This window comes from Mustela lutreola, chromosome X (genome assembly GCF_030435805.1).
Source record: "Mustela lutreola isolate mMusLut2 chromosome X, mMusLut2.pri, whole genome shotgun sequence".
NCBI classification, from domain to species: domain Eukaryota; kingdom Metazoa; phylum Chordata; class Mammalia; order Carnivora; family Mustelidae; genus Mustela; species Mustela lutreola.
The window spans coordinates 80,460,192-80,484,459 of record NC_081308.1 but is presented as its reverse complement, the minus strand read 5'-3'; the positions used below and the strand labels follow the sequence as shown (position 1 = coordinate 80,484,459).

General features: G+C 37.7%; 1 protein-coding gene across 9 annotated transcripts in view; it reads right to left on the bottom strand.

Moving 5' to 3' along the window:
• The window catches only part of DIAPH2 (diaphanous related formin 2), a 1,001,991-nt gene that overhangs the window by 937,055 nt on the left and 40,668 nt on the right, over positions 1-24,268 (bottom strand). For 7 of the 9 annotated variants that reach the window (XM_059156886.1, XM_059156884.1, XM_059156887.1 and 4 more), the window contains exons 2-3: positions 15,253-15,285; positions 12,481-12,657 (exon numbers count right to left, since the gene is read on the bottom strand). In XM_059156886.1, the coding sequence (XP_059012869.1) occupies positions 12,481-12,657; positions 15,253-15,285 (210 nt within the window). The remainder of the gene's footprint in view (positions 1-12,480; positions 12,658-15,252; positions 15,286-24,268) is intronic. The other 2 variants (XM_059156888.1, XM_059156892.1) reach the window with 1 other exon arrangement.

Sequence of the window (24,268 nt, the reverse complement as noted above, 5' to 3'; positions counted from 1 at the left end):
ATAAGAACCATAAAATACTCTCAATAGATGCTGAAAAAGCATTTGACAAAGTACAGCATCCCTTCCTGATCAAAACTCTTTAAAAAGTGTAGGGAGAGAGGGTACATTCCTCAATATCATCAAAGCCATTTATGAAAAACCCACAGCGAATATCATCTCAATGGGGAAAAACTGAGAGCTTTTCCCCTAAGATCAGGAACATGGCAGCGATGTCCACTATCACCACTGCTATTCAACACAGTACTAGACGTCCTAGCCTCAGCAATCAGCCAAGAAAAAGAAATTAAAAGCATACAAGTCGGCAAAGAAGTCAAACGCTCACTCTGAAGATGATATCATACATTATGTGGAAAACCCAAATGACTCCACTCCAAAACTGCTAGAACTTGTACAGGAATTCAAGAAAGTGTCAGGATATAAAATCAATGCACAGAAATCAGCTGCATTTCTATACACCAATGACACGACAGAAGAAAGAGAAATTAAGGAGTCCATCCCATTGACAATTGCACCCAAAATCATAAGAGGCCTAGGAACAAACCTAAGCAAAGAGGCAAAGAATCTATACTCAGAGAAATATAAAGTGCTCATGAAAGAAATTGAGGAAGACAAAAAGAAATGGAAAAACGTTCCATGCCCATGGATTGGAAGAACAAATATTGTGACAATGTCTTTATTACCTAAAGCAATCTACACATTTAATGCAATCCCTATCAAAACACCATCTTTTTTTTTTCAAAGAAATGGAACAAATATCCCTATTATTTATATGGAACCAGAAAAGACCCCGAATAGTGAGAGGAATGTTGAAGAAGAAAGCCGAATTGGTGGCATCACAATTTCAGACTTCAAGCTCTATTACAAAGCTGTCATCATCAAGACAATATGGTACTGGCACAAAAACAAACACATAGATCAATGGAACAGAATAGAGAGCCCAGAAGTGGACCCTCCACTCTATGGACAACTAATCTTCAACAAAGGAGGAAAGAATGCCCAACGGCAAAGAGTCTCTTCAACAAATGGTGCTGGGAAAACTGGACAGCCACATGCAGAAAAATGAAACTGGACCATTTCCTTACACCACACATGAAAATAGACCCAAAATGGATGAAGGACCTCAATGTGAGAAAGGAATCCATCCAAATCCTTGAGGAGAACACAGGCAGCAACCTCTTTGACCTCAGCCGCAGCAACTTCTTCCTAGGAACATCGCCAAAGGCAACAGAAGCAAGGGCAAAAATGAACTATTGGGATTTCATCAAGATCAAAAGCTTTTGCACAGGGGCGCCTGGGTGGCTCAGTTGGTTGGACGACTGCCTTCGGCTCAGGTCATGATCCTGGAGTCCCGGGATCGAGTCCCACATCGGGCTCCCAGCTCCATGGGGAGTCTGCTTCTCCCTCTGACCTTCTCCTCACTCATGTTCTCTCTCACTGTCTCTCTCTCAAATAAATAAATAAAATCTTTAAAAAAAAAAAAAAAAAAGCTTTTGCACAGCAAAGAAAACAGTCAATAAAACCAAAAGACAACTGACGGAATGGGAGAAGATATTCACAGAAAACATATCAAATAAAGGGATAATATCCAAAATCTATAAAGAACTTGTCAAACTCAACACCCAAAGAACAAAGAATCCAATCAAGAAATGAGCAGAGGATATGAACAGACGTTTCTGCAAAGACATCCAGATGGCCAACAGACACGTGAAGAAATGCTCCACCATCACACTCGGCATCAGGGAAATATAAATCAAAACCACAATGAGACACCATCTCACACCAGCCAGAATGGCTAAAATTAATAAGTTAGGAAATGACAGATGCTGGTGAGGATGCGGAGAAAGGGGAACCCTTCTACACTGTTGGTGGGAATGCAAGCTTGTGCAACCACTCTGGAAAACAGCCTGGAGATTCCTCAAAAAGTTGAAAATAAAGCTACCCTCTGACCCAGCAATCACACTACTGAGTATTTACCCTAAATATACAAATGTGGGAATCTGAACAGGCATGTGCACCCGAATGTGTATAGCAGCAATGCCCACAATAGCCAAACTATGGAAAGAGCCTTAGATGTCCATCAATAGATAAATGGATAAAGAAAATGTGGTGTGTATATATACAATGGAATACTATGCAGTCATCAAAAAGACAAAATCTTCCATTTGCAATGACATGGATGGAACTAGAGGGTATTATGCTGAGCAAAGTAAGTCAATCAGAGAAAGACAATAACCATATTATGTCCTTGATATGAGGAATTGGAGAGGCAGAGTGGAGAATGTGGGGGTTACGGAAGGAAAAATTGAAACAAGATTGGATGCGGGGAGAGAGAAACCATAAGAAACTCTTAATCTCACAAAACAAACTGAGGGTTGCCAAGGGGAAGAGGAGTATGGGGAGGGTGGTAGCATTGGTAGCATTATGGATATGCATATAGGGTATGTAATATGGTGAGTGCTGTGAACTGTGTAAGCCTAATAATGATTCACAGACCTGTACTCCTGGGGCAAATAATACATTATATGTTAGTAAAAATAATAGAAAAAATTTTTAAATAAAAAAAAAATAAAATTTTAAGTCATTTTAAAATCTTGTTCATGTTTTTCTCATTCTTTATTATGTCTGTATTTTACAACAGACATAGTACATACGTATATGCATAAAATTTTTAAATAAAATACATTGGGGTTACTTGCTCAAACACACACTATTTTTTCTAACAAGATAATAAATCAAGAAGTTGAGAGACTATTAGTGCAGAGCTTGACAAACTTTCTACATAGGACCAGATAGTAAATGTTTTAGGCTTTGTGGGTCACAGGGTCTTTATCACCATTATTCAACCTGCAGTTGTAACACAAAAGGAGCCACAAATGATATATAAACAAATGGCTATGGCTGCATTCAAAAGTACTTATAAACACTGAATTTCATATATTTTTCATGTGTCCTGAAAGACTTCTTTTGATTTTTTTCCAGCAATTTAAAAAATGTAAGGTTAAAACATTTTTTCAAATTATTCTTACTTTTTGAGCCATAAAAAATAAAATCCTAGAGGCAAAGATAGTGTATTTGTCATCTTTATGTTCCCCTGGACCTAACGAAGAAACTGGCATTCAACAGAGAGATGTCAAATAAACTTTTCCATTTTCTTTTATTTTTCTTTAAGATTTTATTTATTTATCAGAGAGAAAAGAGAGAGAGAGAGTATACACAAGCAGGCAGAGGCTGAGAGAGAAGCAGGCTCCCTGCTGAGCAAGAAGCAGGATGCGGGACTCGATTCCAGGATGCTGGGATCATGACCTGAGCTGAAGGCAGCAGCCTAACCAACTGAGCCACCCAGGCATCATTATGTCCTACTATATCACGCCTATCAGAACATAAGCTTCTTTTTTTAAATATTTTATTTATTTATTTGACAGAGAGATAACAAGTAGGCAGAGAGACAGGCAGAGAGAGAGGGGGAAGCAGGCTTCCTGCCGAGCAGAGAGCCCAATATGGGGCTTGATCCCAGGACCCTGAGGTCATGACCTGAGCCGAAGGCAGAGGCTTAACCCACTGAGCCACCCAGGTGCCCCAGAACATAAGCTTCTTGACAGCAGGAGATTCCCTTGAGCTCTTCTCTGCTCTTTTTTCCTCAGAGCTTAGAACAGTACCTGGCATACAGAAGGCACTCAATCTTGATAAACTTAATTGTTTAAGCTCTGAGAATGCGTTAATGCCAAAAAATACTGAAAATTCGTTAAGTGACATGGGGTTTCATAGTATATTCGGGTCTTTCCTGTTTCCTCCCTGAGCTCCTGCACTGGGTTAAGCACCCACAGTAGCCTATTCACAGGTATCCTACTACTATTGAAACCAGGTTTGTACATTCTTCTCTCCTTGACCAAACTCTGAGTTCTATGATGACAGTGGAGGTATTGCATTCATCTTTGTACCTCCAACATACAGCCATACAGCAACCTGGAATACTGCACATATTTTAAAAAAAAAAAAAAAAAAACAGTTGTGTAGGCGCCTGGCTGGCTCAGTTGGTTGTGTCTGCCTTCAGCTCACATCATGATCCCAGGTTTCGGGGATCAAGCCCCATCGGACTCCCTGCTCAGCTGGGAGTCTGCTTCTTCCTCTCCTTCTGTCCCTCCCCCAACTCATGTTCTCTCTCCTGTTCAGTCTCTCTCTCTCAAATAAATAAATAAAATCCTTCCCAAAAAAACTGCTATGGAAATACATTCATAGCAATGAATGTATAAAAAATATATTTTGGAAAGCAATTCTATGTACAAACCAAGAACAGAGGCAGTAAATTGTTAAGTTTACCAGCTACAACCAGGTAAATTTGAAAAACCTAGTTCCTTTAATTCTTCTTGCAAACATTGGTGAAAATTTTATTTGTTAAGTGAATTTAAAAGTGACTCATATTTAGTTACCTTTTTTAAAGAAGATTTTATTTGTTCATAAATAAAGAGTAGGGGGATAGACAGAGGGAAAAGGGGAGAGAGAGAATCTCAAGCAAACCTTGCGCTGAGCACGGAGCCTGATGCAGGGCTCAATCTCAAGCCTGAGATCATTCATGTCCTGATCCGAAATCAAGAGTCGGACACTTAACTTACTGAGCCACCCAAGCACCCCTCAGTTACCTTTTAGACCTATTTACTCAGTAGGTTTTGCTCCACTTACAAGCTATTCTTAGAATCTATGTAATCTATGTATCTCAGTCTAATAATGTACAGTAAAGACACTGGAAATGTAAAGGTAACCAATGGAAATTATGTGATCTAGACAATTTCTAAGGCTGTAATAATTTCTGACTATTTCTGTGGCTTATAATAAATTTTAAGATTTATTTTACCTATATTTTATGGTAATTTAACTATCAATTCAAATTACTAATGATGACAGCAGTAAAAGGTTCTCATACAAGCTAACCAACTCCTAAAACACCAATGTTGTATAAAAAAGAAACCCAGGAGTGAGTCAGGGGAGAGAAGTATATCTGGGTTAAAGTGTAACACCTGGGGTCCAAAGTCACAAATTCTCTCTAAATTGGTGAAAGCCAAAAGAGAGAGAACACAAAAACTAAAAAGCTTTGGGATTATTTATGGCAGTCCTAGCAGACAGAACATGGGCTAGATAATTTAGTATTTATTGCATATAGCTATACTGTCATTAAAATAAGCCCCAAATGCAAAATACATTAATATAAATTGCTGAATAGAAACAAAGTGCAAAACATATTTACACATGGAATCATATATTAAAATGAGGTTGAAATGAAATATACTTACAAATTAATCAAAATATCATCACTAGCCTCATGTTTTGCATATGACAAAAACTATTTAACTGCCTATGTTAGAACATATCTATACAAATCCAATGTCACCAATGTAAGCTGGATCTCCACTCAACAGATCTTTCTGATAGCTAACATAAGAAATCAAATTTCAGGGCACCTGGTGGCTCAGCAGTTTAAGCCCCTGCCTTTGGTTCAGGTCATGGTCTCAGGGTCCTGGGATCAAGCCCCAAGCCCCAAATCAGGCTCTCTGCTCAGCAGGGAGCCTACTTCTCCCTCTCTCTCTGCCTGCCTCTCTACTTGTAATCTCTACTTGTCAAATAAATAAATAAAATCATTTTTAAATAAAAGAAAGAAATCAATTCCAACTTGAGTACGCAAGAAGTCTCTATTTTTTAAGCTTAAAATGGAAACCCTCTCTCTCTAGTCCCCAAGAAAGAACAACTGCATACAAAAAAGTAATAATACTCAAAAGGAAACACAAGTGTCCAGACATTATCTCTCTACTTGTTCTAGCTGTATTAATTCAGTTCATATAAAAACAAATTATCACTACTAAATATTTAATAGTCCTTAGGCAGTATACTCAAGTGTGCAAAAACCAGTTCAGTTATTCTCAAAGACCATGAAACTCAAAGGCCATGTAAGCTCAAATGTCATGAAACTTACAATATTGAATAACTATCCAATTATACCAATATCAATTTACTTATAAAGTGGAGGAGATATTTCACCAATCTAATTAGAAGCAATACTAACTGCATCTCATTAACATGAGAAACGGTACAAATAGAATCTCATTCAAATTTGAATTTTTGGTTAAAGATGATATGTAATACTACAGTCACCTTTTAGTAGTAAGTACAGACTATAGTAACTACAGTTATTACAATCACCTTTTATAGTTAAAAAAAAAATGTAAAAGCAGTATTGCTGTTTTGGTCCTACTATCTTTACCCACTTGAGAAACATTTGAAAACATGACTCTGGGGAGGAGGGGCACAAGAATCTTAAAGAGCAAGTATCATTTATTCCTGCTGCTAATTATAAAATTCATATAAAAGCAAGTTGTTTTTCATTCTTGAAAGTTTTAATAGAAAGTCTTCCTTAGGGGCACCTGGGTGGCTCAGTGGGTTAAGCCGCTGCCTTCGGCTCAGGTCATGATCTCAGGGTCCTGGGATCAAGTCCCGCATCGGGCACTCTGCTCAGCAGGGAGCCTGCTTCCCTCTCTCTCTCTGCCTGCTTCTCTGCCTACTTGTGATTTCTCTCTGTCAAGTAAATAAATAAAATCTTTAAAAAAAAAAAAGAAAGTCTTCCTTATTTTCAATTAATACTCGGTGACTATATGTAAAAAAATTCAGTCTTAGAAACTACTGAAGACATGCTGCTATATAAAGAGAATGTGCTTCATTAAAGAATCATCTATAACTTTCAAATTTGGAGCTTTAAAATCTGTCAGCAATAGCCATTGATACATTGTGCAAAAGATCTGTCTAAAATTGTTTTACTAAATAACTACAATTTGAAAAGTCACATACCAATGCAGAAAATATAAGTCAGAATCAATAGAACATTACTAATTTACAAATACACTAGTAAAGGAAACCTAACCACTCAAATTTTTCAGTTAACTTAACTGGTTGCATGATTTTACTTAGCAATGGTCAAGTGATTTTTAAAATAAGTTATTAATAATGAAATAAAAGCTATAGTAATCAGAGTTAATACTTAAAAAATTATGTCTAGGGGTGCCTGGGTGGCTCAATGGGTTAAATCCTCTGCCTTCCACTTAGGTCGTGATCCCAGGGTCCCGGGATCGAGACCCACACTGGGCTCTCTGCTCTGCGGGGAGCCTGCTTCCTCCTCTCTCCTTGCCTGCCTCTCTGCCTATTTGTGATCTCTGTCAAATAAATGAATAAAATATTTTTAAAAAATAAAAAACTGTGTCTATACTGGGGCACCTGGGTGGCTCAGTGGGTTAAGCCTCTGCCTTCGGCTCAGGTCATGAAGTCAGAGTCCTGAGATTGAGCCCCGCATTGGGCTCTCTGCTCAGCAGGGAGCCTGCTTCCCCCTCTCTCTCTGCCTGCCTCTCTGCCTACTTATGATCTCTCTCTCTCTCTCTGTCATATAAATAAAATCTTTAAAAAAAAATTATGTCTAATACTAATTTCATATTTAACCCAAAATCCCCTAGTATCTATAAGCCTGTACACTGAGAACTCCTGTTGATAAGATATGATCCTCAAGCATAGCAAGAGTTTCAATTATCAGAGGAAGATAGGATTATATTTGAATACTGCCTTTGATCATTTAAGCTTTTCACCAAAAGTCCTACCAAAATATATCATTACCCAGAAATTCCAAATAATAAATTTTATTAGCAGTTTTAAAGTAACTTATTTCTGGTCAAGCATCTCATATAAATTACTGTGTATAACGTTGTGCTATTTTGTACAATTATTTAGAATTTTTTACACCTCAGTATGTATCCCAAAACACATACTGAGTGTTTAGGTCAAATGGCCTAAATTTTGTTTGTAGTTCACTAAAGTGAAAAAAAGCCAATCAACAGAACTAGCACAATAAAAGATGATAATCATGAAAAACAAGAGTATCCTACATAGTGGCCATCAAATAGAACCCAAACATCTATTACTTTATTTTTACAAGGAAGGACACCTAGGAAGAGTGAAATAAAAGAACTTTGACGCTGGGAAGTCTACTTGTGTTTTAGAAACAGATCCACCTAAGTGTCTTTTCCCTATCGATTTAGATAATGGCATTTTAACAGTTTTCCATTATAAATTTTCAGTCTCTTTCAACTGATGCTTTGTAAAAAGAGATTACAGACAACTTTACATCATCAGTAGGAAATAATCCATCCCAAACTGGCTTTGCCTACTAACCAATATACTTTTGAATTGCCTTCTATTGCCAGAGTATGTATGCAAGGAAAATGTATTAACTTATATTTAGCTTAAACGAAACATTATTAAAGACAGATGCTACTAGGCGCATTTGCATGGCTCAGGCTGATTAAGCATATTCCTTCAGCTCAGGTCATGATCCTAGGGTCCTGGGACCAAGCACTGTGTCAGGCTCCCTGCTCAGAGCTTGTTTCTCCCTCTTCCTTTGCGATTCCTCCTGCTTGTGCTCTCTCCCTCTCTCAAATAAATAAATAAAATCTTTAAAAAAAAAAAAAAGACAGATGCTACAAAAAGGCCATTTTTTTTTACATTTTTATGTATCTAAATTTATGTTCCAGCTCACCCACTTACTAGCTAAGACAAGTTACAGAACCAATTTCTTCACTCTCTCTTAGCTTCAATTTCCTCATCTAAAAATGGAGTAAAACTATGTCACCTACTTTGTGGCATTTTCATAAGGATCAACTGAAATAATACGTATAAACTATTTAGTTACAAGCCTGGCTAATAAGTGCACAGTAAATGAAAGCTATGATAATTCATAAAATAACTTCTTCACTGTAAGCTAATTACAGTCAAACTGAAGAGAACATAGAAAACACATAATGTCCAATGTACAAGTACACTTCTCTCAAAGAGAGATAATCTTTAAAATATATTTATTGATTTTTTTGGTTACTTTTAATCAAACCATATTTACCTAACTTCCTACTCTGAAATTTCCAATGGAAAGAAAAATTGCCAATAGAGAAAATGTGGCTCTCAATTGTACCTTTCTTTAAATCACATTGATGAACCCACAAGCAAATCTTTGTTAAAAACATCACTCATCGTGAATGGAACTAGAGGGTATCATGCTTAGCGAAAATAAGTCAAGCGGAGAAAGACAACTATCATATGATCTCCCTGATATGAGGAAGTGGAGATGCAACATGGGGGGTTAAGTGGGTAGGAGAAGAATAAATATACAAGATGGGATTGGGAGGGAGACTCTTAATAAGTGACTCTTAATCTCACAAAACAAACTGAGGGTTGTTGGGGGGAGGGGGGTTGGGAGAAGGGGGGTGAGGTTATGGACACTGAGAAGGGTATGTGCTATGGTGAGTGCTGTGAAGTGTGTAAACCTGGCGATTCACAGACCTGTACCCCTGGGGATAAAAATATATTATATGTTTTAAAAAAATTTTTTTAATTATATTTAAAAACTCATTTAATAGTGGTAATATTCTCATTAAACATTAGAATATTCAAGTCACAAAACAGAAATGTTATAAAAAGTTTTTAAAACACTGTCAACACTGTACACAAAAACTTAGAAACTAGTAAGAATCATTTTTGCCTAAGGCTACAAGTATGATAAAGGCAGGTGCATGTCTGAAACAGAGTGAGCCAGTGGGAAGAGTAGCATAGGAAGTTATCAAAGGAGGGAAGGTGAGGATCAGATCATATAGGGCCTTATAAGACATTTAAGTGTACTGACTTTTGTATACCAAGTGAAATGGGAGCCATGGAGAGACCTGATGAGCCAACTGATAGAATACTCTTCAGGATTTAAATGGATAATATTTCTGTATTGAAAATATCCTGTAGAGGGTCATGGTGAAACATGGAGACCAATTAAAAGTTGTAGTAGTCCTATAGTCCTACCACTACTATGGCAGCCCAGGTAAGATTTCAATTAGTGTGGGGTCAGTAAAGGTGATAAGAAATGGTCAGCTATTCCAAGTACCGTACTTTGAATGAAGAGTTAATGGGTTACGAAATGAATTAAAGGTAAGGAAAAAAATAGTAAAAGACAATTCAAACGTTTTTGGCCTTAGTAACTAGGTAAACAGATATACCACCAGCTAAGAAGGGGAAGACACTGGGAGGAGCAGGTTTGGAGTAGAATATCAGCAGTTCAGTTTTGAATATATTACTTTGGAGAACTCTACTGATCATCCAAGGTGAAACACTGATTTTGAAGTTGATATATGTCTAGAGTATAGACATGAGGACTAAGCTGGAGGTAAATTTGAGAACTGTGAGCACACAAATGGGATTTAAAAGCTCAGTATTGGTTGTTAATTACCAAAGAAGATAATATGAAGAGGAAAAGATGTCCTAGGCCTCTACTTTAAAGGCTGAGAACATGAAAAGGAATCAGCAAAGAATACTGAAAAGAAGCTGCCAAAAAAGCAGAAGGAAAACCAAATCAATGTTGGGGGTATGGAAGGGAGGAAGCATTTCAAATTGGAGAGAATGATCAACTGTATCAAATGCTCCTGCAAGGTCAATTAAGATGTTTTATCTCTATCGTAAGGCTGTCACTGATGTTTTCTATTCTTTTCCCAATCCCAGTGAGTATCCTTATGATATGATCCTTGCTTTAAATTCTCCATCAGGCATGTTATTTACATCTTTTTCACTTAGATTTATAGCCAAGGCCTTAGCTTGTTCTTTCATTTGGCATAAATTCCTTCACCTTTGCATTTTCTCTAAGTGTCTTTCCCTGTGTTAGAAAATCCAGTTATGTTTCCTGCTTCCTGCAAGTAATGTCCTTATGAAGAAGAGGTCATGTACTGCCCAAGGCCTGGAGCTTCAGGGAGTGTCTCTGGTGTTTGCTGCATGTACTCTGCTGTTGCTATGGGGTGCTATATCCTTTAGACCAGTACTCTGCAGAGGCCCTCCTTACCTGCTGTGGCCAGTGTTTGGTCCCTGAGCTGAATGTGGTGAGTTTAACCAGGTATACTCTGGTCTCCTTACAGAACAAGTCCTATCTCCATCTCCACTGGAACTCCCTTCAAAACTCTCTGGTCAGGAGATGTGGTGAAGTCAGAGCTTTATGCTGGTCTTCTGAAGGTTAGGCCCACTTGTGCTGGTCCTGAAGCAGGCCTGAGAAGGGTACCTCCAGTGAAGCACAGGGGGTGGGGCTTGGTGTAAGCAAATTATGCAGGCAGTGTTGCTGCTGGGCTGCTTCAAGCAGCTGGCTCACAGTTTATGTTGTTATGTGTGGGGGAGGGGAAGGGCTCCAGCCAACTCCTTTGTTCCCAGAGAGGTATCTCAGTGAATGCTGCCTCTCAGGGGAAAGCTCAGAGGATAGCAAATAATCCCCATTCATTCCAGATGCTCTTCATATTGCTTTTACCAAGCAATCTGTCCTTGGGTTGCTGCCTGCCTTCTCTCCAGGAGCAGGGTGGTGCCCTCAGGGCTCTATCCCAGCCAATCTTGCTGACGTTCAAAATTTCAGGCTTTAAACCCTACTGGTTTCAAGAACTCATGAAACTCTGCCCTTCTTGTTTTCCAAAGCCAAGGGCTTTGGTGAAACAATCTCCATGTACACCCCCCCCCCCATGTGCTTCTCTTTCTCTCTCTGTCTCTCTCTAGCCCTTCTCCAGACCAGAGCTCCCTCCCCTCCTCAGTAGCTTTGATCCATTCTTCCCTTAAACCACATCTCTGCACTTCCTACCTTCTTTGATGTGGTCTCTTCTCTCCCTTCATTTGTAGAGTTTATTCTTTCAGTCTCCCGGTTGATTTCTGAGGTATTTAGACTGATTTGATAGCTATCTACCTGTGTTCACGAGATGAGTTGAGCCTAGTGTCTTCCTACTCTACTGCCATCCTCCTCCTTCTCTGAGGCACTGTTTCTCCTCTATGTTTTCCATTGTTGTTGTTGTTGTTGTTTTAAGATTTTATTTATTTACTTGACAGAGATCACAAGTAGACAGAGAGGCAGGCAGAGAGGGAGAGAGAGAGAGGGAAGCAGGCACCACGCTGAGCAGAGAGCCCGATGCAAAACTCGATCCCAGGACCTTGAGATCATGACCTGAGCCAAAGGCAGCAGCTTAACCCACTAGGCCACCCAGGTGCCCTCCATTGTTGTTTTACCCTCCATCTTCCCCACTCTATTTCATATACCTAACAAGATACCTTGTGTTGTTTCCAGCAAAGTATAATTTGGCCTGTTTTACTTTACAGAAACAGAAACACAAATCAGTTAATTAAAAAACTGGATTCAATGTGCCTGAGACTACAAAATACTAGAGAACACAAATAAAAAAGAGAGGCCCTGCTTTCTGGAGCTCACTGTAGAAGTAATAAGTGAGGATGTTTTAGTTCAAAAACACAGATACTTCTGAAAATAGTTCTGTGTTATCAACAGGTTTCTGGTCTCTATTTTACATTACAAACACAATCCATACAAACATACCTACTTGAAACACCATGCTATCTTGGACACACAAATTTTAAAATCACAACAAAAACAGGGGTCTAACTTACCATCATTTTTTCAAAGAGATCCAGTACTTCCTTTTCTGACAAATTCAAAGATCGTTCATCATACAATGGCTGAGCTGCTGGAAACTCACTCATTGTAACTTGAGAATCAATAGGATGTTGAATAAGAGGTTTTTCTTTTTTGACAGTAGATTTTCTAAAACTTGTAATCCGGTCACGCTACAAAGAAAAACATAAGAAACTCTAAGAAAGAAACCCAGAATCACAAATACAAAGTACTGAAACATCAAAATAGCACTTAATACAAGAAACATCAAAATAGCACTTAATACAAGAAACATCAAAATAGCACTTAGTATAATATGTATCATTAGTGTCTTTTGACAAACTCTTAAGCAACAAGCTCCAGTTAGAGATTGTACAATTTTGAAAATTTGTAGTAGTTCTTCAGTCTCAGAAGTCTGAGGTGTGAAAAGCATTTCTCAAAAGTAAACCTTAGTCCCTTATTTCTGTTTCACACAGTAAGTAGGTTAAAAAAGAAAAAAAATTCTGCATTAAGGTCACGTGGTTGTTTAGGGGAGAATATAGCTTTGAACTATGAGAAATAAAGAAAGGAAATATAAAGAGCCCCAATGTTCAATTCTAAGAGGTAAATTACAACATTTCTCTCTTCGAAGTGCCAAAAATTGTGACAAGTATCTATGGATACTTTGTCAGCATAGCGGTTGGGTGTAATAGTTAAGGACTTAGATTCTGAAGCCAGACTGGGTTTGAATGTGCCCTTTACTAACTGAGGAACCCTGTGTAAATTATGTTTCCTAATCTCTAAAATATGTGTAACAAGTGGCATCTGGGTGGTTCTTTCAGGTAAGTGTCTGACTTCATTTCGGCTCAGGTCATCATCTAGTAGGGATCATGAGATCAAGCCCCACCCACAGAGGGCTCTATGCGCAGTGGGGAATCTGCTTGAGATTTTCTCTTTCTCTAAAATAAATACATAAAGTCTTTAAAATACAGATAACAAGTACCTATACCACAGTTATACTGAGATTAAAATAAGTTGATATGTTTAATGTACTTCTCTATTTATTATAATTGTTGCTGTTACTATGACTGCCCTTTTTTTCCCTGAAAATAGAGAATAACAAGACATCACCTTTTCTATTTAATGGCAATGTTAATGCATACAGAATTATCTTATTCCTACAACTACTATTATGCAAGAACTTCAGGATATTGACTCTGAAACTTTGGTTCCATGCACAATCTCTAATAATTAGCTTGCTATTTCACATAAAGTATATTAAGGAGTCTAGGTACATATGAACATCCCAATCTGTTTTAAACCACAAAACACTAGACCTCAAAAATTAGTAATGTCCATAAAACTGAACGCAACTCAGTTTTATTCTGGTTTCTGTTAGAAAGCACATGCATACCATCAACTCATGTTAAACAAGCACACATGTTAGATGTGAGAACAGTATATCTTCCTGCCATGTTACTGAGTCCTTATAAATTATTTCAAATATTACAATTATTACAAACTGCATCACAGAAGTTATTACAACTACTTAATTTTCTGTTGACTCCCCCCATAAAAAGAATACACTTTTAATTTTGATTCCAGGAACCCTTTTTTTTTTTAATTAAAAGCTGTATTTTTAAAGAAATATGAGCAGTTTTATGCAGCTTATTTAGGATTACAAAAATGATTTCAGTACATGGTTTCATACAACGAGATTCTATAAATCATAGTGTTTTAGAGCTGGGAAAAAATTTGAAAAATCATCTAGACCCTCTCATTTCACAGAAAAAGTGACTCACTAAATTTGTAAGTCCTGGTTCCAATCCCAATGTTCACATTAAGATTTATTTCTTCAAATTATCCTGAACTATATTCTAATTTTCTTTTAACTCTTAGAGGAAAATAAAGTTGGTTTAGGTATGTATTACATTTTCAAACAACTCTATTAAGTAATCCCAAATAAGCTTGAGAGGTGAGTACATATTCAACAGTCAAATTTCACTAAAAAAATATGGTGGACATAAAAGCATTTAAATATGTAATTTACCATTAAATCAATGTTTTTATGTTCCTGTTACTTCATGTCACTTTTGTAGTGCTGAGTAGCATTATTTACATATATACTTGATCTTCTATTATGCCCTTCATTTCTATCTAGATAATACTGCTTTCGGCTATACTCTAATAAGAAAACAAAGTTAAGCTACACAATTTTATCTTCTTGAATCACTAATGTTTTACATTATTTGTAATTTCACAAAGAAAAAAAATGGACATTGCTTAAAATACTGTATTTTAAAAGTTTAGCTATAAAAGGGCACACTTAAAAGTTAAGCCCATAACTTTTAATAAGATTTACTATGATAGCCTTAGCTCAAAATATTTAAGAATTTTAAATTTAACAGCATATATCTGACATGATTAACTTACTTTCCTTTCTACATTAATTTTCCCCAATATTGATATTAATCTTTTACTTATTCACAGTTTCCTTGGCTATCATAGGAGAAAAACGTCTGTATTTTCCAGAGTTAGATTTATATACAGACAAAAAAATTCTGGTTAAGGTATATAGTAGGATAAAATCAAAATTTTACTGAGTTCTCTGATAATTCTTTACTTTAAGATCCAAAAAAACAAAAGAATCTCTTAAGAAGTCTTCCATTCTACTGTACTTTTAAACATCTATATATATCTTACATACATGAATGCTTTAATGTCCACCCACTTTAGTTAAAAAAGGCAACATGCACAAGTAACATAACATGCTACTAAGACCACCTTACCACATCATCTGCCAAAGTTTTTATTTGAATGTTCTATTAAAACCAAAAGGGAAAAAAAAAAAAACCTGTCAGATAAGAGAATTCATAGATCAAACAAATTAATAATTGAATGATACCCCATTGATTTTATTAATTATAACTAATCAAAAAGAACTAGCAACTTTGAATATATAACCAAATACATTTTTTACAAAAGGAAAAAAAAACACTCTTTAAGGATTAAAAATGAAGATTTGGATGGGGGTGTGTACTTGTTTTTAAAGATGACCTGCAGAGTCCCAAAGTCAGATCTGGATCAGACATCATTACCATAGTGCTCAAACATGATAAAAGAAATTGCAAAGTGTTAAGTCCTTTCAAGTATTTTCAAAGTTTTAGAATGAATCATATATATGAAATAAATAAATTTTTAAAAATGGAAAAAATGTCACATTTAATATAAATGAAATAAATGAAACAGCTGTGTCTAAAATCCAGTTACATCTGATAATTAAAGGACATCTTCAAAATATACTAGAGAAAACTGAATTAACAGATTCTGTTAATCTATGTCCATTTCTCAAAAAATTCCAAAACATGTTTTTTCCATGTGGTTTTCTACTTCTGCTGAAAAGCACTTAAAATGGTATATCCTAGTTAGTAAAAGAAAGTGGCTAATAAAAGCTACCATACAACAAAATGGGCACCACTATTTGAAGAATTAGGGTACAGCAATGCTAAAGTAATAAAGCAGTATTACAGTAAAGTAAACAAAGTAATAATAATTTAGTAATCTTCCATGATTGAGAAGGTAATTCAAGATCTTACAATAACTTATGATCAGCATGAAGGGCAATTATTATAAGTACGCTGAAATTCTAATTAAAAATTGTTATTTGGGGGCACAGTTGTTAAGCATCTGCCTTCAGCTCAGGATCGAGCCCCACATCTTGCTAACTACTCAGCGGGAAGCCTGCTTCTCCTTCTCCCACTCCCCTCTACTTGTATTCCCTTTCTCGCTGTCTCTCTCTCTCTCTCTGTGTCAAATAAATGAATAAAATCTTTAAAAAATAATAAAATAATAAAAATTGTGGTTAGGGAGGAAAGAGATTTTTAAAAATCACCAGTTGAGATTTAAAAGTAAACTTTCTGCCACATCCTACACATTTATGTCTTATAACAGAAGCTGAGGGGCGCCTGGGTGGCTCAGTGGGTTTAGCCTCTGCCTTCGGCTCAGGTCATGATCCCAGGGTCCTGGGATCGAGCCCCGCATCAGGCTCTCTGCTCAGCAGGGAGCCTGCTTCCCTATCTCTCTCTCTGCCTGCCTCTCTGCCTATTTGTGATCTCTGTCAAATAAGTAAATAAAATCTTTTAAAAAAGTAACAGAAGCTGAATGATGTACACCAACTTAGTCAAGCTTGCTCACATCCCTTTTTACTAAAAGGCATATTAGTACTTGTAGCCGAGTACTTCCCAAATTTGGGAAAGGAAACAATTCATGTCCTAGAGTCAGAAAGAACAATCCCCAAGATGAAGGAGAACAGACCAATGCCTGGGCATGTAATAGTGAACCTTGTGAATCTTAATACCAGGGAAACCATCTTAAGGGCAGGTAGGAGAAAGAGATTCCTTATCTACAAAGCGAGGAACATCAGAACAACCTCAGACCTGTCCAGCGAGATCTGGCAAGCCAGAAAGGGCTAGGAAGACATATTCAGGATACTAAATGAGAAGAACCCAAAATTCTTTATCCGGCAAGGCTGTCATTCACAATGGATGGAGTGATAAAGAGCTTCCAGGACCAGCAGAGATTAACAGAATATGTGACCACTAACACGGTCCTGCAAGAAATATTAAGGGGGGGTTCTATAAAAGGAGAAAGAACCCCATGGGTGATATAAAACAGAAATATACAAAGGTGAACCACAGAAACAAGACTTCACAGACAACATGATGACAATAAAATCCCATCTTTCAATAATCACTTTCAACGTGAACAGCCTAAATGCTCCCATAAAATGGCACACGGTTGCAGACTGGATTAAAAGACAGGACCGATCCATATGAGGTCTACAAGAGATTCATTGTGAACCTAGGGATACATCCAGACTGGAAGTAAAAGGATGCAGAATCATTTTTCAAGCCAAAGGACCGCAAAAGAAAACCGAGGTAGCAATGCTCATATCAGACAAATTAGATATTAACATAAAGACTGTAGTCAGATACAGAAGGACACTTTATCATTCTTAAAGCTTCTATTCAACAAGAGGATCTAACAACTATAAATATCTATACCCCCAACATGGGAACAGCCAACTACATAAGCAAACTATTAATCAAAATACAGACATATTGATAATAATACATTAATTGTAAGGGACCTTAACATTCCACTCTCAGCAAAAGACAGATCATCTAAGCAGAAAATCAACAACTAAACAAGAGCTTTGAATGACACATTGGACCAGATGGACCTCATAGATAAATACAGAACAGTCCACCCAAAAAATAGCAGAATACTCATTCTGCTCAAGCACACATGGAACTTTGTCCAAAATAGACCACATGCTCGGTCACAAATCAGGTTTCAACCGATACCAAAAGACAGATTATTCCCTGCGCATTCTCAGACCGCAATACTATGAAACTGGAACTCAATCACAAGAAAACGTTTGAAAGAAACTGAAATAGTTCAAGCTAAAGACCATCCTCATCAAGAATGTTTTGGTTGGGGCGCCTGGGTGGCTCAGTGGGTTGAGCCGCTGCCTTCGGCTCAGGTCATGATCTCAGGGTCCTGGGATCGAGTCCCGCATCGGGCTCTCTGCTCGGCAGGGAGCCTGCTTCCTCCTCTCTCTCTCTGCCTGCCTCTCTGCCTACTTGTGATCTCTGTCAAATAAATAAATAAAATCTTTAAAAAAAAGAATGTTTTGGTCAACCAGGAAATCGAAGAACTTAATCAATCCACTGAAACCAATGAGAACGAAGACACATCAGGCCAAAATCTATGGGATATGGCAAAGGCGGTCCTAATACATAGCCATCCAAGCCTCACCCAAAAAAACAGAAAAATTCCAAATATACAAACTATCTTCATACCTTCAAGATCTGGAGAAATCAATAACAAATTAAACCAAACCCATGCACAAGAAGAGAAATAATTAAAATTAGAGAGATCAATGAATTATATACCAGAAATACATTAGAACACATCAACGAATCTAGAAGCTGGTTCTTTGAAACAGTCAATAAGATTGATAAACCACTGGCCAGACTTATCCAAAAGAAAAAAGAAAGGATCCAAATTAATAAAATTATGAATGAAAGGGGGGAGATCACAACTAACACCAAGGAAATAGAAAAAGTCATCAGAAATTATTATCAACAGCAATATGCCAATAAGTTAAGCAACCTAAAAGAAATGGATACATTCCTGGAAATCTATAAACTTCCAAGACAGAAAAAGGAAGAAACTGACAACCTGAACAGACCAATAACCAGTAACGAGATTGAAGCAGTGATCAAAAACCTCCCAAAAAACAAGAGTCCACAACCGGATGGATTCCCTGGGAAATTCTACCAAACATTCAAAGAAGAAATAACACTATTCTCCTGAAGCTGTTTCAAGAAACAGAAACAGACGGAAAACTTCCAGACTCTTTCTATGCTGCCAGCATTACCTTGATCCCCAAACCAGGCAAAGACCCCATCTAAAAGGAGAACTTCAGACCAATACGATGCCAAAATTCTTACCAATACCTACCTAACAGGATCCAACAATACATTTAAAGGATTATCCACCACAACCAGGTGGGATTTATCCCGGGGATGCAAAGATGATTCAACATTTGCAAATCACTCAATGTGATAGAACAAATTCAGAAGAGAGAAGAACTACATGGTCCTCTCAACTGATACAGAAAAAGCATTTAACAGAATACAGCATCCTTTCCCGCCTTTCATGGTTAAAACTCTTCAGAGTATAGGGAAAGAGGGGAATTTCCTCAATTTCATAAAATCTATCTATGAAAAACCCACAGTGAGTATCATTCTCAATGGGGAAAAGCTGAGTCTTTTCCTTAAAATCAGGAACACGACAAGGATGCCTACTCTCATGACTATTACTCAACATAGTACTAGAAGTCCTACCAACAGCAATGAGACAACAAAGAAATAAACGGTATTCAAATTGGCAAAGAAAAAGTCAAACTCTTTCTCTTCGCTAATGGCATGATACTTCATGGGGAAAACCCAAAAAACTCCACCCCCAAATTATTAGAACTCATACAGCAATTCAGTAATGTGGCATGATACAAAATCAGTGCAGAGAAATGCATCTGTTGCTTTCTTATACACTAGGCATCCGTTGCTTTCTTCTACACTAACAATGAAAATGTAAAAAGAGAAATTAGAGAAATGATTCCATTTACAACAGCATCAAAAACTCTAAGATACCTTGGAATAAACCTAACCAAAGAGGTGAAGGATCTATACTCAAGGACTATGGAACATTCATGAAATAAATTGAAGACGACACAAAAAGATGGAAAAACTCTCCATGCTCATGGATCAGAAGAATAAACATTGTTAAAATGTCTATGCGGCCCAGAGCTATCTGTACTTTCAACACCATCCCAATCAAAATACCATCAGCATTTTTCAAAGCGCTGGAACAAACAATCCTAAAATTTGTATGGAACCAGAAAAGACCCCTAATCACCAAAGAATTGTTGAAAAAGAAAAACAAAGCTGGGGGCCTCGTGTTGCCTGATTTCAAGCTATATTATAAAACTGTGATCACCAAGACAGCCTGATACTGGCACAAAAACAGACACACAGATCAAAGGAACAGAATACAGAGTCCAGATATGGACCCACAACTCTATGGTCAAATAATCGTCAACAAAGCAGGAAAAAAATATCTGATGGAAAAAGACAGTCTCTTAATAAATGGTGCTGGGAAAACTGGTGAGCTATATACAGAAGAATGAAACTCGACCATCCTCTTACACCATACATGAGGATAAACTCAAAAAGGATGAATGACCTCAATGTGAAAACAGGAATCCATCAAAATCCTAGAGGAGAACATAGGTAGTAACCTCTTCAACATCAGCCACACCAACTTCTTTCAAGACAGGTCTCCAAAGTCAAGAAAACAAAAGCAAAAATGAACTTTGGGACTTCAGCAAGATAAAAGACTTCTGTACAGCAAAGGAAACAGTCAACAAAACAAAGAGGCAATGCAAGGAATGGGAGAAGATATTTGCAAATGACACAACTATCCAAGATTTATAAAGAACTTCCCAAACTCAACACCTCAAAAGCAAACAATCTAGTCAAAAAATTGGCAGAAGACATGAACAGACACTTCTCCAAAGAAGACATACAAATGGCTAATAGAAACATGAAAAAATATTCATCATCATTAGCCATCAGGGAGATTCAAATCAAAACCACATTTAGATACCACCACCTTACACCAGTTAGAATGGCAAAAAATTGACAAGGCAAGAAACAACAAATGTTGGCGAGGATGTGGAGAAAGGGGAACCCTCTTACACTGTTGGCAGGTGCAGCCACTTTAGAAAACGATGTGGAGGTTCCTCAAAAAATTAAAAATGGAGCTACCCTATGACCTGGAGATTGCACTACTGGGTATTTACCCCAAAGATACAGATGTCATGAAAAGAAGGGCCATATGCACCCTAATGTTCATAGCAGCAATGGCCACAAAAGCCAAACTGTGGGAAGACCAGAGATGCCCTTCAACAGAAAAACTGATAAAGAAGATGTAGTCCATATCTACAACAGAGTATTACTCAGCCATCAGAAAGGATGAATACCCAACTTTTGCATCAACATGGATGGGACTGGAGGAGATTATGCTAAGTAAGTCATGCAGAGAAAGTCAATTATTATATGGTTTCACTTATTTGTGAAACATAAGCAGTAGCATGGAGGACACTAGAAAGAAGGGAAAAATGAAGGGGGGGGATCGGAGGGGGAGACAAACCATGAGACACTATGGATACTGGGAATTAAACTGTGGGTTTTAGAGGGGTGGGAGGCTAGAGGGATGGGTTAGCCCGGTGATGAGTATTAAGGAGAGCATGTACTGCATGGAGCACTGGGTGCTATACGCAAACAGTGAATCTTGGAACACTACGTCAAAAACTAATGATATATTGTATGGTGGCTAACATAATTTCCAAATACAAAATAAAAAAGAAAAAAATGAAAATAAAAAAACTTTCCAACAGCTCTCTAATTTCACTACGAGTGTAAGTCAAAATCCTTACAATGGTGTACCAGGTGCTCCCGATCTGTACTCCCTCCAGATCCCTCTGACCTCATCTGCCCCTTTAATTCCTTCAGTTCAGTCACAGTGACCACCTCACTGTTCTTCAATAATGTAATCAGTCACGTGCACTGACTCTTCCCTCTGCTGGCAATGACCTTTTCTATTTCCATATTCTTTCTTCCATAATCTCTCCTTTGGAATTTTTGCTTAGTGAGACCCAATCTGTCCATCCTATTCAAGTGGAAACAACGAGATTAGAAGGTGGCAGTGGAGTAGAGGACCCTAGGCTTGCCTTGTCCAATTAACACCACTAGATAACTATCAAATCATCTCAATACCCCAGAAATTGACTCCAAACTGGCAGAATAAAATACAACTAAAGGAAGACAGGAGGCCACATCAAAGAAAATAGGAAGTGCAGAAACAAAGTTTGGGAGAGAAAAAGATCTTAACCACTGCAGTGGCAAGGGAGCTGTGTTCGCAGAGAAAGGCAGGAGACAGACTCACATGTAGGAGAGCACATGGGGAAAACAATTCCCTCTAACAACTGGCTTGGAATGTGAGAGGAGCCAAACTTCAATTTCATGACTTCTGACAAGCAATAGTGCTTAAAGCCTGGAGTTTTAAATGTCAGTGGGCTTAGCTGAGATAGAGCTCCAAGGGCACTGGGGTTGCTCTTGGGAGAGAAAGCAGACAAAAGACCTAGAGACACACAGCATGGAAACAGCAATCTGAAGACCAACTAGAGCACATGGTGGGGAGGTTATGGGTTCATTTTAGAATGCATCCCAGAGAGGCAGCATTCACAAAGGGACCCTTTAGGAACAAAAAACTGCCAGATGCTATATCCCTCCACTGCCTAACTTCATAAGCACATGACCACCTGTGGGCACCAGCACAGTGGCAACACTCACTCACTAACTTACCTACACCAAACCCAGCCCAACATACCCCGGCAGAATCACACTTACGGAAGTGCCAGTTTCACTGGTCTCAAACCAAGGCACACCTAGTCAAATGCCCACATTCAGTCCAGGGACCAAACACTATTCAAAACAGACCAAGACAGTCTCTGTAGACAACTGGCCCAAAAGATAAAGTGACCATCACAAAATAGCACAGTATATGTAGCACACATTGAAGATAGCCAATGCCAGAAATGTAAGGCTATGGGAAATAAGGGAAACCACACAGCAGGACACTATAGAACCTCTTCTTCATAAGGCCATTACCCACAAGAACAAGAGATTTAGTTGACTTTCCTAAAGCAACAAAACTAAAAGACAACCTACTAATGGGAGAAGGTATTTGCAAATGATATATCCAGTAAGGGGTGAATATCCAAACTATATAAAGAACTGATACAAATCAACACTCAAAAAACAAACAATCCAATTTAAAAATGGGCAAAAGTCATATAACAGACATTTCTCCAAGAATGACATCCAGATGGCCAACACACACATGAAAAGATGCTCACCATCAACTCATCATCAGGGAAATGCAAATCAAAACTCCAATGAGATATCACCTCACACCTGTGAGAATGGCTCCAATTAACACCACAGGAAACAACAGATTTGGCAAGAATGTGGAGAAAGTAGAACCCTCTTACACTGCTGGTGGGAGTGCAAACTGGGGTAGACACTGTGGAAAACAGTATGGAAGTTCCTCAAAAAGTTAAAAATAGAACTGCCTTCCCATCCAGCAATTAAACTACTACAGTTTTACCCAAAGGACACAAAAATGTTAATTCAAAGGGATAAAAGCAGGACACCCAGGTGGCTCAGTTGGTTAGGTCATGATGCCAGAGTCCTGGGATCAAGTCCTGCATGGGGCTCATTGCCCAGCAGGGAGCCTGGTTCTCCCTCTGCCTCTGCCCCACCCCCTGCTTGTGCACATGCACACATGTGCTCTCTCTCTGCTCTAACAAATAAATAAATAAAATCTTTTTTTAAAAAAGGATACATGCACCCTGATGTTTACAGTGGCATTATTTACAACAGCTAAATTATGGAAGCATCCCAGTGTCCAATAATAGATGAGTGGACAAAGGAGTTGTGATACACACACACACACACACACACACACACAATGGAATACTACTCAGCCATAAAAACAAAGAAATCTTGCCATTTAACAAAGAAATCTTGCCATTTACAATGACATGGATGGAGCTAGGGAGTATAATGCTAAGCAAAGAAGTCAGAGAAAGACAAACACCATATTATTTCACACATAAATGTAACTTAAGAAACAAAGCAAATAAGCAAAGGAAAAGAGAGAGAGAGAGAGAGACAAACCAAGAAACAGACTCTTAACTATAGAGAACAAATTGATGGTTACCAGAGGGGAGGTGGGGGGAGGTGGGTAAAATAAGTGAAGGGGATTAAAAATACGCTTATGATGAGCACTGAGCAGTATATAGAATTGGTGAATCACTATCCTGTACACCTAAAATGAATGTAACATTGTACATTAACTATACTTGAATTTTAAAAAGACACATTTGTAAAAATGACAAAATAATTTGATTCACAAAAAAATATATATATATATATAAAACCCTCCTTCAGAATACATTAGATAATAAAATAAATTATTGGGTAAGTTACAATTAAATTATCTTCAATAGAAAAAATTATTTCCACCTCACAACTGTCTTTACAAATTAGTCAAAAAAGAAACATACAAAAGGAGTTGAGAATAGCAAAAACCACCAGCAAAAGAAACATT